General features: G+C 31.9%; 1 protein-coding gene and 2 long non-coding RNA genes across 5 annotated transcripts in view; 1 reads left to right on the top strand and 2 right to left on the bottom strand.

Annotated features, from left to right (window-relative positions):
• LOC109533873 overlaps window positions 1-15,528 on the bottom strand; it is a 179,543-nt gene that overhangs the window by 41,138 nt on the left and 122,877 nt on the right. The window lies entirely within an intron of this gene.
• The window catches only part of LOC109533799, a 139,421-nt gene that overhangs the window by 87,237 nt on the left and 36,656 nt on the right, over window positions 1-15,528 (top strand). For all 3 annotated transcript variants that reach the window (XM_019899222.2, XM_019899224.2, XM_048660639.1), the window contains one exon: window positions 1,403-1,603. In XM_019899222.2, coding sequence (XP_019754781.1) covers window positions 1,403-1,603 — 201 coding nt within the window. The remainder of the gene's footprint in view (window positions 1-1,402; window positions 1,604-15,528) is intronic.
• LOC125502474 lies at window positions 2,347-7,037 on the bottom strand. The gene is made up of 2 exons (XR_007280226.1): window positions 6,768-7,037; window positions 2,347-2,466 (listed from the first exon to the last, which is right to left on the bottom strand). It is a non-coding gene; the product is annotated as an uncharacterized LOC125502474 (long non-coding RNA).

The raw sequence follows: 15,528 nt of genomic DNA, 5'->3' as shown, positions 1-15,528 counted from the left end.
TTTAAACTTTTGTCATCAAACCATTTTTCTCTAGAATATTTTTCTGGCTTTCGTTTTATTAATGGAACAATCACCCTGAAAAGCGCCGGCAGAGAATGTTCTTTGAAACCCTTTCTCATATTCCTGGCTTGATACTATGGGAAGCTTCACATTTCATAAACTACTAGTTTACGTCCCTGAATCTCCTATTTTAAATAAATATGACTAGACTTCCATTAATGGTTTTGCAATGTTTGTTTTAGGCAATCTGATTCAGTAGGATTGAAGTTCTTGTAATGCATATGTTTTCAAATAATTACTACTAAACAGATACATAACTTAATTATTCAATTTACATTTCTGCAATTGTTGCTATGTTAAAATAGTTCGCTAGTATGTTGACCTTCTAGCTCTGTACTACTTTAGACTATTATTAGTGAGCTTGGTGGAATATTGACCTTACGCCGCGCTATTTTTTCTCTGGAGACAATTTAAAAACCAACTTACTAAATCGAGAACTTAAGCAACAAATTAGCTACCACATATGTATACGAATTACATTTGCCTGTAGAAAATCGCCAGGCAAGGCCTATAAACAGTGATCTACAATATTCGGAAACGAAACTGCTAATGGAAAATGGAGTCTTTAATTGAAATGAGTAATATTTATTTGTTCAACTGTTCGGTTCGCTATGGGGGTTTTATATAAGCAATTGCTTTTGTTTGCAGATTTACTTCTGTGTTGTATTGCGTAATGAACATGTTATTAGCACTGATTGGGAATTTTAGTAGTACTTTGTGAAAATGTGAGCATTAAATATCAAAAACTGATCTTTGATCTACCTAATAAATAAAATAAGCAATCACTTGTTTTTACCCTGAAATTACCCCCGAACCGACTTACGTACATTAGTATTCAACTTAAAAACTTCAATTTGTAGCCTTGACGAGTTATGTTGTTTAATATGATTTTCTGAATCTATGCGGAAATGAAAATATACAAAATCCAAATATAGATGACACCAAAGGAATCCACTAATTGAATATCTCATGACAATCTGTTTGTTAGTATTCCGTGCATATGTAAACATTTTTTGCTTTAAGACATTGATTTAGGTTCGGGCTAGTTATAAATATTATGAAGTATTCACATTTTGTGCAAACCGTCAATAGATGTGCCCTAGTTCCGGCTTTTCGCTAAGAAGTTGTGTACGTTTTGTAATATTAGCTCATCATATATAGGATTTATTTACTTTCTCATGTTCGGGAAAAAGCGATAGTACAATAATTCGCTCAAAGTGTAACTAGGAGATTGCCTGTTCTATCATCTCATTATTCAGCTTAAATGTTTAACTTGTGTAAAGTAGCGTCACCCTAACAATGTTCATTCAATTTGTTTATATATTTTTTCTTCTTATTCCAGGTGCTGCACCGTGACATTGAAAATCACGGAAAGATAGTAGGCACGGTTGTGAAATTGTGCAAAAGACCAGATGCGAAATGCAACACTGCAAACGCACGACGCATCGCCAATGGTCTTGAGCGCAGATGGCATCTTCTGTTCTTAAGATCTCTGGAATGGCAATGCTACCTGGAGTCACTATCCAAAAGACAAAACTTTAGGGTGAGTATTGCTATTTCTACTCTTTGAGGGCTGCAAATGATCATTCCATGTCAAATATAGTTGGATGTGGTTAAGTATTTAGCAGAACAGGCGGAAGCATAGATTGATATAATATTAATTGCATATTACTGCTAGTAAAGCTAAGTGTTAGATTTGCTATGTTTTATAGTGCAAACTCGAGTATAATTGATAATCAATTAAATTATATTAAGTATTGGTATTAGTATAGGTTCTAACTTCGTAAGTTAATTGGTGGAAACGGTTTGGCAAACACATTTTTTAAGTTGATAATTACTTCATATTATTATGTCTGGTCTTTCATGATTTAAAATATTCTACCAGACTTTTACTAACAATTAAAAGAATCTAATTAAATATCAAATGTTAGTTGAGCAATTTTAACCAATCACGTTCGAAAATGAAAGTGTTCCAGTGTATGACAACACGAAATTCGATTAGAAAGCATGAAAAGTATAGAAGGCAGGAAATCTAGGAACATTTATCTTCAAATGATCTGAACGCAACGATAAGTGTGTTTATGGGTATAGTCTCACGCGCCTATATTATATTTAATAATGATATTTATTCTTATTGGATAATCTGGGTAATTTAATTTCGTTTTCGTTTCACCGTTAGCGATTTTAAAATATTAACATTATAGAAAATTAATATACGGAAAGTTGCATTTTCTATCGGTTATTTGTGAACAATTCCCTTGAAGCATACATACACAAAAACAGCAATTCATTTTTAAACTCTCCATTCACGGCTTGTTGCCAATGCTTCTTTTGCGTTATTACAGATGGTGGTGCCCCAAACTATCATTACCTAATGTCAGATAACTTCCCGTTTGTTCTCGTTATCTGCAAATTAATAAATTATTGTACTCGTGTTGAACATGGACTCAAACAAAAATACAACCGATAACATTATAATAGAATTTTTAGACCTGACTTGACTTTCAAAGTAAAACATTTTGTGCATGTGTTTTACAGACTACCGACGCTTTTATTTATGGACTGGTACCACCTACTTCCTATGTGCGTGCATGTATTTCCGTACTTCACATTTATAAATTCCATGCCTTATTGTTACGATGTTGATTATTGTTATTAGGGTTCAAGTTTTTATATTAGTTTTATCGTCATCAGCGCACTACAACAAGCCCAAACCCAGTAGATTTAAAATAACAATTTTGAACATTATTTGAGGAGTGATCAGTTTTATTATGAAATATGATGCAGTTGGTGACCAACTTGTAGAATTTCCCTTGTCCCCGAATCCATTGTTTAAAAATCACCATTTAAGTTGTTTTTTTTTCAATCTGACATTTATTTTTCATTTATACTTTTAAAATGTATTATTTTGTACTATCTATAACTTATTTAGTACATTAAGCTGACCATGTTAATGCGACTCTGCGAAAAATAGGAAAATGAGAAGAACGTTACAAAAATTAAAACATGTTATTTATTACTTATTAATGATTTCAGAAATGTTGTTATATCTGGGATCATGTTAAAAAAATGACGCATTAAATAAACTTGGAAAATGATAATTAACAAACAAAACTGGAAGTTCTTTGCCGCGACGCTTAAAAGTCCGAAAAACTTACCAGTTTCTAACAAAAATAATATTGGTAGTTACCAAAATATAAACAAAACTGAGGTTGGTTGATATGTTGCGTTTTTTCTTAATAAGGCTCAAAAATTAGATCTTCATAGTCAATACGTCGTCATTGAAATTCTTACTTTTAAGGACTCTGACGGTAGAAATGTTTAAAGACTTCATGTCACCTGTTAGTCACAGGTTTGAAAGAATAAAATAAGTTAAAAGTAGAGAAAGCTTGCGATTTGGAATTTTTCTGGTTTGTAACCAATTATAATATTGTTCTTGAGAATGTCTATTTTTCTGTTGATATATTTCTGTTTGTATTGAATAATGATGTTCTGTGTTCAGTTCTCCTTATATTGGCGTGATCGTATAAATTTTGCCTGGTTCCTTTCATATTAATAACAATCGCCGGTGTGGTTGCGTTTGAATTTGTCACTTTATTGGCCATTGAAAAATCATTGTCATTTTTATAGGAACGATATCATTATTTCTTCAACATTTACGATCTTAAACTGTAAGACGACATTGCGTTATAATAAAAAATAGTGGAAGGCCAGCTTTCTTTGATATTGGACAGTGTTTCACCAACTCATGTCGTGATTATTCTTGATAATGAGTATGAAAAGGCCAAAATGTTACGAACATCTGAAAGCGCCTTAAAACCCTTAACACGAATTCAACTTTCTATAATTTATACCTGTCAATTTTTCCTCATAATGGCCACCTTACTCAGGTCACTGGCGAAATTTACATGCAATTATATAAAATTTCTCTACGGTCTGTCAGATGACATGCAACTCTTAAGAATAATTTTCGGTCGCATTTACTTGTAAAAAAGGTAAAGTTGCTAAAGAATCACACTCAGTAATAAAATTTCAGCGTTTAAATTAAAACACAATTGTAGTAGGATCAGTGGACAAACATGTAATGTATTTTCTATGCAAAGCAAACAACTGAAACGTCAATTATTTTGTGTAAACGCTTGCTTGGGATCTAAACCAGAAATTTATGAACTGTCTAGGAAAATAAACTATCCTTATTTCTGCTTTGAGAAATTGCATCTGAATAGATTTTTGTTATGTTAATGCAGTTCGTTCGGTAACATAAACTATGAGAAATGGTGCGCTTTGTAATAGGTGCTACGTGATCGAGCTTTCATTAACCTTTCCCGCAATTTACATTTTTTTCGAAGTTTAACATTCGTTTTATGCTATATTATGTTTTAATATACAATTTTACTACTAATAACACTTTCAAATTTTGATTTTTAATCTTCAAAATGACGAAAGATCTTGCCTTCACATTATTAGACGTAATTAACTCTCTTTTTGGTGATTTTAGAAGACCCATAAACGGTTCCGTTACCCATAGCGCCTTCTAAATGTGTATTCAAATGAGAAATTACCATATTAAAGTTTTGACGTTTTTCCCAATATAGAATAAGTGTTAACGGGGTCAGCTTGCAAAAAATATTGCTACACGAAAGGCGAATTTTCGCAAAAACCATGATTAATTTTGAGTAAGGAAATGTTGTTTGGAGCGCGATACCTAGATTATTAAAACCATTAAGGCACCTTCAAAACTTCTTCGGCAATTAACCTTTAAGCATGAATGTTTTTATGGGCGTTTCTTGAGTAGCTGTAAACAAGGAATTAAATTTTATATTTACGGGGTTTGCTGATATGTTCAAACGTTTTCTACCAATTAAGAAATGCTTTCTTTGTTTGCGAATTAGATTGGAACAGTCATACATATGTTCTATTTACCTCGATTTAAAACTAAACTTTGTGTTTTTCATTTCATACCGGGTAAAAATTCACAAAATTACAAAAATTAATTCCTGCTTGCGGGACATGCCTACGTTCCGATTTTCTGCTTTTGTTCTTTATTTATTCTATTATTTTGAGATAAATTTGGGGTAAAAACTTGAATATGATATTCAACGACATGTATGAAATTCTTGATTAGTTTTAGAAACGCTTAAGGTCGGCTAGGTGTTATTGAAAACTAAAATAGGCTTGAATCCAATATAAAACGGAAACGGTTTCTGTTAAGCCGGCTTACGTAAATATAGAAATAGTAAACACGATATTTTTTCCTATTTATAAACGTGTACATGGACACGACTAATTTGACTTTTTATATCTAGCTGTAGAACATGAAGACATTTGGTCGAATGTTTTTGCATGTTCGAGGTTAAAAAGTCTATTGCACTTTTTTGCATACGTTGAGATTATTTATATAATATATTTCTATATAGATGGAAAGTTAATAACAATTTTCTCATTTGATTTATTGGGATTGTTTACAAACATTTTTATAGTATTTAAGTACTGCTGTTAAAAATACCCATTCCAGTTTGGGTGATACTGACCATATTTCTTATTATTAAAATGCTTTTAGTTTATGTTTATGACTTCTCCATCTACAAATCTGACATCTATTTTTTTGTACACTGTCGTTTCTTTTTTAAATACTTGAAACAGAAATTCATGATAGCCTTATTTGTCGGGTTTTAAATAGACTATCGCTTGATTTATTAGCGATATTATAAATTCTTCCTATGTGGTATGTTCCAAAAATCACATTTATCAGCTCCATTATCTTCGACGTTGGCAGCATGCAATTAGACTTTTTTCTTAGAGAACGTTCTGTCCGATGTGTGTAATTATTAAATGATCTTCAAAGACTAAAATTTGTATTTCGAACACTCCTCAGATTTGTTGTCAGTTGCGCAACAAATCTCATTAATATTCTTCACGATTCCGAGAGATATCCTTATTAATATTTTCCTCCAAGATTAGCAATCGCGTTTAAGCCAATCAAAATAATCATACTTCTATTGTTACCTTATGTTTGTGTTCAAAATGAAACCTAGGTATTTATAGCAATTATGATACAGTTTTATTTGGTATTGCAAATACATAATATCAAATCATTGGAAATGTGATTGTTCAAAAATAACTGTATCAGCTAATTGATATTGCTTGCGCTCAGCTGGAGGTAAATTACCAAGATTACAGTTCATAAAAGTTTTTTGTTTTCCATTTCAAGACGGCTTTGTAACCAACAAACAGCAGTTGTGTTAGAAAAAATTTTTAGATACGTTATGTTCGAACTTTTAATGCTAATTTAAATAATGAATAATATAGCGCCTTCTATCATTTCAGAGAAAATGTAACCTTTACGATCTATTGTATTTGTTGAATGGAAATATTCGTAAAAATCCATTTGACAAATTTTCAATTCAACTGTCTCCAGCTTGCAAGATATGATTTATGAAAAGGGAGGTAACTGTAATAAATAAAATTACAATCAGCGGACTTTCACTGATATTAACTACATTAAAAGTAATAATTCCGAGTGCGATCCAAAACACGATTGTATGCCCTTAGAGGTTTTACTTTTACAAGTGAAAAAACCGTTTTACTGAAAGATGTTCCGGTTCTAATTAGATAAACGTTGAAAGGTGAATGTCTTGATCACCATCCATTTCCTCAAAGTAAACCAATCGACCTTTGAGTTTAATATAAAGTTCAGAATAACTTACATTTATTTTTGAATTTTCAAATAGATGGCCTGAGGCTAGGTCGGACATCCGTTACACTTTTTATTTAATATAGTATCAGCGGAGGTTGTTCGATCACTGCGGAAACCATAAATTTTTCGCTGATTTAATTTTGAGATCCCTTGTTTGTTTTTCTTTCTCTATTTTGTTGGTAACGGGCGAACTCGACCATTTCCGTGTATGTTCTGCACTATACAAGACCGAGCGGATATGAGCTATTCACTTTTCCTACACGACTAGTTTATGGTTTGCATTTATCTATAATATCGCTCTTTTAAGTTTAATTTTAGATAATTTACATTCTGTTGCTGTGTTCTAAAACATATTGTAGTCATTTTATGGCCTTGGGGCCAACGCTTTTAAATAATGCACATGTAGAGTTAAATGCTAGTAAAATGTGACGAAACATTAAGATTGTCACTTTAGAACTGTCAAAATATAACAAGAAAAGGTACTTTTGTTTTTTTTTGCTGAAAGTCTATAGTTTCAGTCTTAGTTGCCAATGCAATAAGGCCAAAAAGCGATATGCATTAAACATAACGATGCAAATTAGAAAATTGTTGCCAAGAGTGAGCAGTTTTCTTCAGAAAAGAGCAAAACGTGCAAAACACATTTTGACATTAGGTGCCTTTGTACTTATATTTTAGGAAGTGTTATAATCAAATATTAACCAAAAACGATAATCACAAATCAATTTACTTAAAGTGAAAGTCTATTGTAATTAAATAATGCACTCAAAATACATGCGTGCGATATATTAGTTATCTAGTTTGATGAGCAATAAATATTGCTTCCGTGCTTAAAACCCATAACAAGCTTCAGGCAATTTTACTGTTACATTACATCAAGAAGTGGCTTAAAATTTAAATAAATTTAGCGCAAATCGGGTGTATAGAACTTTTGTTGTTGTTTAGGGTATCAGCTTTATAGCGAAAACTAAATAACGTTTTAAATTGGCGATACAGAAGTTGTCGACAATTCGATACAGGTTATTTCGAGTTGCGTACGTTTCCAGGAAAATATCTCTAATGCTACTGATTATTGCCCAAGAACGTGCTGAATGGTACCGGCGCAAAGAATTACAATTCCATTGTTAAATGCAATCGGTGCATTGTCGTTAGCAAAGCGGTCGTTATGGATTATTTCACTCAATGCTAAATATTTCAGCAATCAGTCACGGATTTTGTCATAGCTAACCGACCAAGATATCAAAAAAATATGAACTCGTTTCACTAAACTTAAAATAATATAGCTTGATTGAATTAAATTAAATTAAAACAAAAACACAGAAAAGCTGTTTAATATATGCGAAATATTTTACAGAAAACTTTTGCTTGATTATAGTAATTTCAAAGTACATACTAATAAACCAAAGTTATGTTAGACTTTAGGCCAGAAAATTAGTAAAACTTTGAAATTACGTCTTTATTGCAAAAGACACCACCGCTCTCAAATTGTTAAAAATCTTATACAATATCAGGTTCAATCAGTACTGAATTTGAAATAGCAGGAATTCATCTGAAAGGTCACGCAATGAGATACTTCAAGGTTTTTAGTAATAGAAAATTCGTAATGAGTTCCATCCTCTTAGTTAGTTAAGCTAAGAAATGCAATCTAACAACTAAACTAGCAATTATATAAAAACTTATGAAATTGCTAGTTTAGTTTCTTAAATGATGACCATTTATTACTTAACATTATATTTTTAATGGCTGGTTCACAGTTATGGCTTAGTGCAGTTAAAATAGAACTAGACTATTCTCTTCTGGTGCAAATTTGGCAAGTTCCTATGGAAGACAAACGATGCAACAAAACAGGCTTACTGTTTTAATCCTTAGTCTTATCCGGACATTATTGAGAAGCAAAGAAGGGGACACATGTTAAATAGTTACAGTATTCTTTTAATTCTAAGTTATTTGAATTAAATTTAGATGCGATAACTGAAGAGTGAGTAAAAATAGTGCCAAGTTGCCTACCCCCTAGATCGTTGGTTTATATAGCACTTTAATGACTAAATAAAAATGTAAGCGATCGAAGTAGAATGATTTGCATGCACTCGGTAATGACATTTTAATGATAGGTTTTGTCATTTGAAGGGAAACAAGGGTTAGGGGAGTGAGAGCTTTTTAGTTCCGTTAGCGTTTTATTGAGTTCAGTGGCCGAAGACCGGTAAATGCTGAAAGTGCTGTTTTCTGTTGTAGTTTGTTAAAAACTTTAAACGTGACAACTGTTGAACTTTTAAGTGCGCTATAAGTATTACTTAACTAACTCTACGACATTTCCTTATTTGTATCCAGTTGAGGAAAAATCACACGCCATCTTTCAAAACTCCACATCTAGTGAACCAATAGCTTGTAAATCAATGCTACATTTGCTTGACGTGCATATTTCCATAAGCGAAGAGTCGAACTTTTCTTCAGGTAATTAACTACCCACCCACAAAATTATAAACTTCACCTTTGCAAATTGAAGAGTTTTCGCAAGCAGTTTTATATTTAATATTGCATTTTAACCGTTTCTTTCTAACACATATTCCATGTAAGTGATTTGGTTATCATAAAGATCGGCCTGTTATAATTAGTGTTTTTGCGCTGTTAAGTTTTGCTGCTTATTAGCCTTATAGTGAGTGATCAAAGCTGCGTGTGAGTTTAACCTATTATTTCATTCGTGTGAAGCGAAACTTTTTGTGTTCTTTTGTACAAGTCTATTGAAACAACAACGAATGAAAGTGCCGATATTCTGTTTTCCATCGAAATATTATTGTCGTATTGCTGACGTTCTAAATTGCCCCTGCCATGGTTGAAGGTTTACATTTAATTTCGTGGACATCCGATGTACAAGGTATGCTATAACTTATCAAAATATCTAATTAATTAAATTTGTTTTGTGTTTTTATTGCAATACTAGCAAAGACAATAAATCCATGACCTAGTAAAGTGAGTTTGATTTAATTACAGAGTTAATCAGTTCACATGGTCTCGTCAAATTAAATTTAACGGCTGATTGCAATTCAGTAAATAAATCGCACAGCGCACAACATTAATTACAACAATTGATCTGATAGACGCTTTGTTGCTTTTGCTTGAAAGTCTAGAAAAATATGAAAATGTATCAACTAACCCGTAAAATATAACGGACTTGTAAGAAATCTTGGGAAGCGTACTAAATCGCAAAAGAGATAGATGTGTAGGCCATGCCTATTTATGCAGATGCACATCTGAATGAAGGCAGGCCCACCCATCGACGTAGGCATTATTTTTTCGAATTGCTAATCACGAAACTAATTATTTCTACAACAATCTGTAACCTACTAACCCGTAGACAGCTATATTTTCGTCAGAAATGGCGGAAAAGTAATTTTCTAAGTGTAATTATGGACTGAGTGACATAAAAAATATATTAGTTTTATTCAACCGAGACTTTGAAAATATATCGATCATAATTATGCTAGTTGTTCTGTTGTGGCTAATATCTATAACTAATTTATTAGTGATAGTTGCTACAAGCAAATGTAAAATGTATGTAGTTTTGTCACATCTAGGTGAGGCTTGCATATATCTTGTGGTGTCGATTTTGACAGTAATTTGTGTATATTCGCGCTTTTACAAACGATTTCAATCTCGATCATTTCATTTGCTAGGGAACCGCCTGAAGAAGGCTTTACGCACACACACAGACTATAATTTTAGATATCAGATGTGATTCGAATGTACCTTTGCAACCAGTAATAGATACTTTGATTTTGGTAATAAATAGCATGATACAAGAATGGTATGCAGTTTCACTCGGATTTTCAAAATAGAAATATCTAAGCGCCTTAGGTCTTGCACGAAATCGGCCTTGAATGACCTTAAAGTTAAGTAACGCGAAACGTTTTATATATGTAAAGTGGGCTTCACTAATGTTTTTTTCTTATTTGTTTTGTTTGGGGCAATTGAATAATTAAGCATAGTTTTGCCAATTTAAGGCAGTTATATGTTTTGATAATTGCTGGCCATTGAGTCATCCTGTATAATAAAACATCTAGAGACAAGATGAGTTTGCACATCACCGATTCTGAGTGAAAGTGTGAAAGAACAAAGTATTTGTAAAACAATATTTAAACATGAAGCTTATTTTAATTGGCTAAGAACAGCCACGCTGTGAAAAGTTGCTTTTGTGGCCTTTTAATTATCTGAAGCTTTTAATTGTTGTTATACCTTTACCAGTTGCTTTAGTAGCTCCAGGAAGCTAAAATGTTTATCGCGCAGTTGAGTGTCTTTGCACGGTGAGTTAATATTATTACTTATTCTGATTATTGCTGGGTTTGTTGCCTATCATTCAATATATTTTTATTGGAAACTCGATTAGCAAAAACACGTATATTCCTATGTTATTTCAGTTAACTGTGATTACGTGTGATACATTATTCAACAATCTAGTTTCATACCCATGTGGGCACAAACAACTATATGTTACATTAATATTACAATAATTAATTTATTGCAATTATATTGTTTTACATTAATCATTCCATTGATAAGCCAATGGATGTGTAGAATCTTTTCGCTGTCTGATGAACCCTGCTGATTATAACATATTAAGAATTTTAATTTTAGTTGGGTGTAGTTTTTGGAATAGGACCACTAAATAACTAAATAGCAAAAGTCGTTTTGCCTATTTATATAACCTTCCTCAGAACAACAGAATCTCCAAGGCAACAATTTATCTTAATTCAGTCAATAAATCATTACCTTCCTCAGAACAATACTATTTAAAATGAGCAACACAGTACAATACAGTAAATATAAAAAAATGCCCAAAAAAGGTGAAGAAACGTCACACCTACTATATGTATTTATGTTTTACATGAAAATATCGTTTTAAAATACTTAATTGTGTCACGTCTAAAAACGCCATCTAACTAATCTACTGGGTCAAAAACTAAAATATTAATTTCGCTATGGGTTTTGAAGGTATGAAACACTTGCAAACACTATTAATGATTTGTACATTAAATGGAGGCAATCCGTTTTTCAAACAACAAACATCTGCAAAAATTCAATACTGCTTTTAAAAATATGATGTAGGAAAATTATGGAGACAGGAAGCGGTGCATTTTATTCAGACGACTTTTAACATCAACGCACTTAAAAGAAACGTGTCATTCTGGCGCAATTCCGACGAAATCAGTAGTAAAAAATGGCCGGATAGAAATGTAAATTTAAGTGATGATTTGAGAACAGATATACGAGTGATTCATAAGAAGAGCAAGTGGAAGTCGGAAAAAAATTGCACCAAGGATATTCATCTTGAATAGAATAAATAATAATAAAATACTAGTAGCCCATATCCTGAATAGTTAACACTCTTATAAGTGCAAGCATTAGGATGTAAGCTTTATCAAGTCTTGAATCTATATTTTTATTTAATTTAACTCTATAAATGGCACATTCATATCTTTCCTCTTGATATCTTTAGTTAAAGTGAAAATGTGTCCAAAATATGCGTAGCGAATATTATCTTATCTATTAGTAATTGTTATGTGAGTATTTCGAAAGGAAATGTTTGCATTTAATCCAAATTTTGTCCTGATTTTACGAATCCATTTGGTGACGGTTTTAGCACGGGTCGTAGTAAATAAATATTTGTTTAGGGAAGTATCCCTTAAGTATGAACAGCTGACATAGCTATTGCGGCCTTAATGTACATTAAAAATGTGTTGCACATAAGAATTGGTTCTTGCTTTGAAGTGCATTAATATCTTCTAAGCTTCTTAGCTAATTTTCGATCTGAAAGAGAATGTTTTCAAATAATTCGAGGGGTGTATGATAAACTTTTCTCAATCATGGTGTTTCGTTGGTTAAGCCAAGTATTTGAATCTATAATAACTCTGCCCCATCAAATTAACAACTTTTTAGTTAAGTGTCAGACCATAAAACACGATGCAGATTAACTCATTTAAAATTATCGCAAATAATAAATAACATTCAATTTAAAACGCATTACATACCGTTCGGTATTTTTAAACATACATTTTATGCGGTACGTGCATTGGTTAGTGATGTTATATTAATGATAATTTTGTTGGCAAAAAGGGTTAATTGCTTTTTCCGGATCTTATTATGTTGTATTAGATATGGCTATATTTTCAACTTTGATTTGTATTTTTTTCGAGGATAATGAATGCTTTCAACGCTCGATTTTTTTATTCCCATCATCTTTATTGCTGACGTGATTCGTATCACATTACTTCCTATTAATTATAAATGCATTTATCGTTATAAGGCGATCAGCCAGTTGGATGAGATAGATGATAGTTTCAGTCACGTAAATGAAAGTTAGATGCTCTGTACAACTGGTCAACTCTTGCAACAGCTTCCGGCTAGTTTTTAAGTCCAACCACCGAAAGCATGTAACGGATTAATGTACAGAGCTGTTTCTCTCAGATTGTACTTTTTTAGGCTGGGATTTTTACTAACAAAAATAGAAGTAACATCAATTTACTATGACCACATAGACAGTTTTCGATCTTAACATTGTTGTAGCTCCGATAGCTATAAGTTTCTTTGACATGTGTGCCGAAGTACGTTCACCCAGGCTAGTTAATTTAATCACAGGATCATCAATTACCAAGAACAATGTCTTCGTTATAGAAATCTGATGTATTATGGATTCTTTGTGTATACAAAACCAAGAACAATTTCATGCAAATTACTACTTAACCTAAGTATAATCATTACTTTAGACGACGAGCATATTTTTCCTTCAGTTCCAGCGGATTTGAAAACAAATATTGTAATTTTTCAAGTTTATAGATAATGTTTACTTACAGATTTATATATATTTTAATAAAGTAATTAGATTAAAAAGTATTTCAGATTTGTTAATTGTACTTAAAGAGAGAGGCCAAACCTCCCGTTGACTTGAATTTTTATTAAATGAGCCTGATATTGATGAAGCAAATTATTTATTATACATCTTTTTAGCCGTGCAGCGACGTTATATTATGAGTTTTCCAATCTAACAAAACCTGACTCAACCACATGGAAACCCTTCTTTAGCTGCATCGATTATTTTAATTATTTGATTATTTACGTAGGTTTGTGTACGTTTTTGTAAGCTCATAAAATCTATAAATAACGATCCAGAACTACGAAACGGAGCTGTATATAATGCAGGTCACAAATGAGATGCGAATGTTTTTGTTACGTTTTTGTGTTTATTTTTCGGAAAAACCTTATTAAAATATATGCGCGTTAGCGAACTGTAACGGATTTGTAGGAGTCGCATTGGAAGGATTTAAAAGAATTATAAGTTAATCAGGTCTCAGAACTAGGTAAAAAGCAATCAAATACGAAATGAAAAACTACATCGCGCAAAATACAAGATTATTATTGATTTACGTAGAGCTAAGTTGAATGGCATTTTTTTAAATCAAAACTGATGCGATCGATACACTTGTATGTTTTAATAATATAATATACGTGATCTAGCGCACAATTATTCTGGGGATACTTGTTGCGATTAGATTGAAACCCATCAGAGAAAGTAAATAAAAGCATCACCTCTAATTTGACAGCATGCCGCTACAAAGATAAGGTCCCCCAGATAATAATTATTGATAAACTGTACAATCGTATTGAAAAACTTGACAGTATACCACTAACTAGATGACTGAAATACATGTGTTTTTATTTTTTTTTTAATCGGTGTTTTGTGTTTATGCGAGACTATTAACCAGATCCAAACAGTGAAAAGTGGGATAAATTATGGATACATTATATGTAACAAACCAGCAAATTTACTGTCTTGTAGTGGTATGTTTTTTTTGTGATATAGTCACATGATTGATAATTAATCAACACATCTATCATGTTATTTCAATCTGAGCTTAATTCGGTAATTCAGTCCATGAAAAACATCATTTGACATTAGTAGTAGATTGTTGAAATGTTACTAAAGTTGTGCATTTCAGTAGTTTCAAATGCAATTGTACATACAGTGTGGCAACTTGCGTTTAAACCTCAAAACAGTTCGGTTAGTTGACGAAGATCAATTCGTATTTATGTATCTCTGCACTGGCGTGAAAAAGAATTGAAGTTGTTTCTGCATGGAGCAAACCCTGTTGACTAACTAGTAGATCTTTATTGAAGTTGCCTATCATTTATTTTATATCCAAACCCTTGAATATTATTCGAATTAAGCCCAGCAGCATTTTTTCGACTTTTAAAACAAAAAACAATTATTTAGAATTAAAAACGCCTTAAAAAAATTAATGTTATCAGTATATTTCATGTCAGATTACGCGCGAACTTCACCGTATCGCTTAATATTGCCGTTTTTAAAAGTTAATATTTCCAGTGCACTTTCCATAGTTAAATGAATATCAGCAAGATTTCCTAATTGTTAATACTTTAGTTTATGACTGGTTTCTTATGTTTTAAACATAATTGAATTTAAGCAGCCTTGAATTTTATGTTTTTGTAAAACCGAAAAGAAATTAACTTTTTCCAATTATATTTTTTATAATATTTAAAGTATGCAAAGTAGAATTGAGAAAGACTTCACAATGCCGTTTACGGACACTTTACAATACCACCCATTTGTTATTATTAATTATTAATTATTTTTTTCGGTGGTATTAATTATTTTCGGTGGGTATTTAAATAATTCCAAAATTAAAATCAAATCCTGGGTTCTTCAGTCATTTATTGTTCATTTATCAATTTAAAAAAACGTTTCGGTGTTTTCCACCATCATC

The sequence above is a fragment of the Dendroctonus ponderosae genome, unplaced genomic scaffold (genome assembly GCF_020466585.1).
Source record: "Dendroctonus ponderosae isolate FM_Combo_2020 unplaced genomic scaffold, Dpon_F_20191213v2 Dpon_F_20191213_1, whole genome shotgun sequence".
Classification (NCBI taxonomy): Eukaryota; Metazoa; Arthropoda; class Insecta; order Coleoptera; family Curculionidae; genus Dendroctonus; species Dendroctonus ponderosae.
This window is presented reverse-complemented; position numbering and strand designations above follow the sequence as displayed.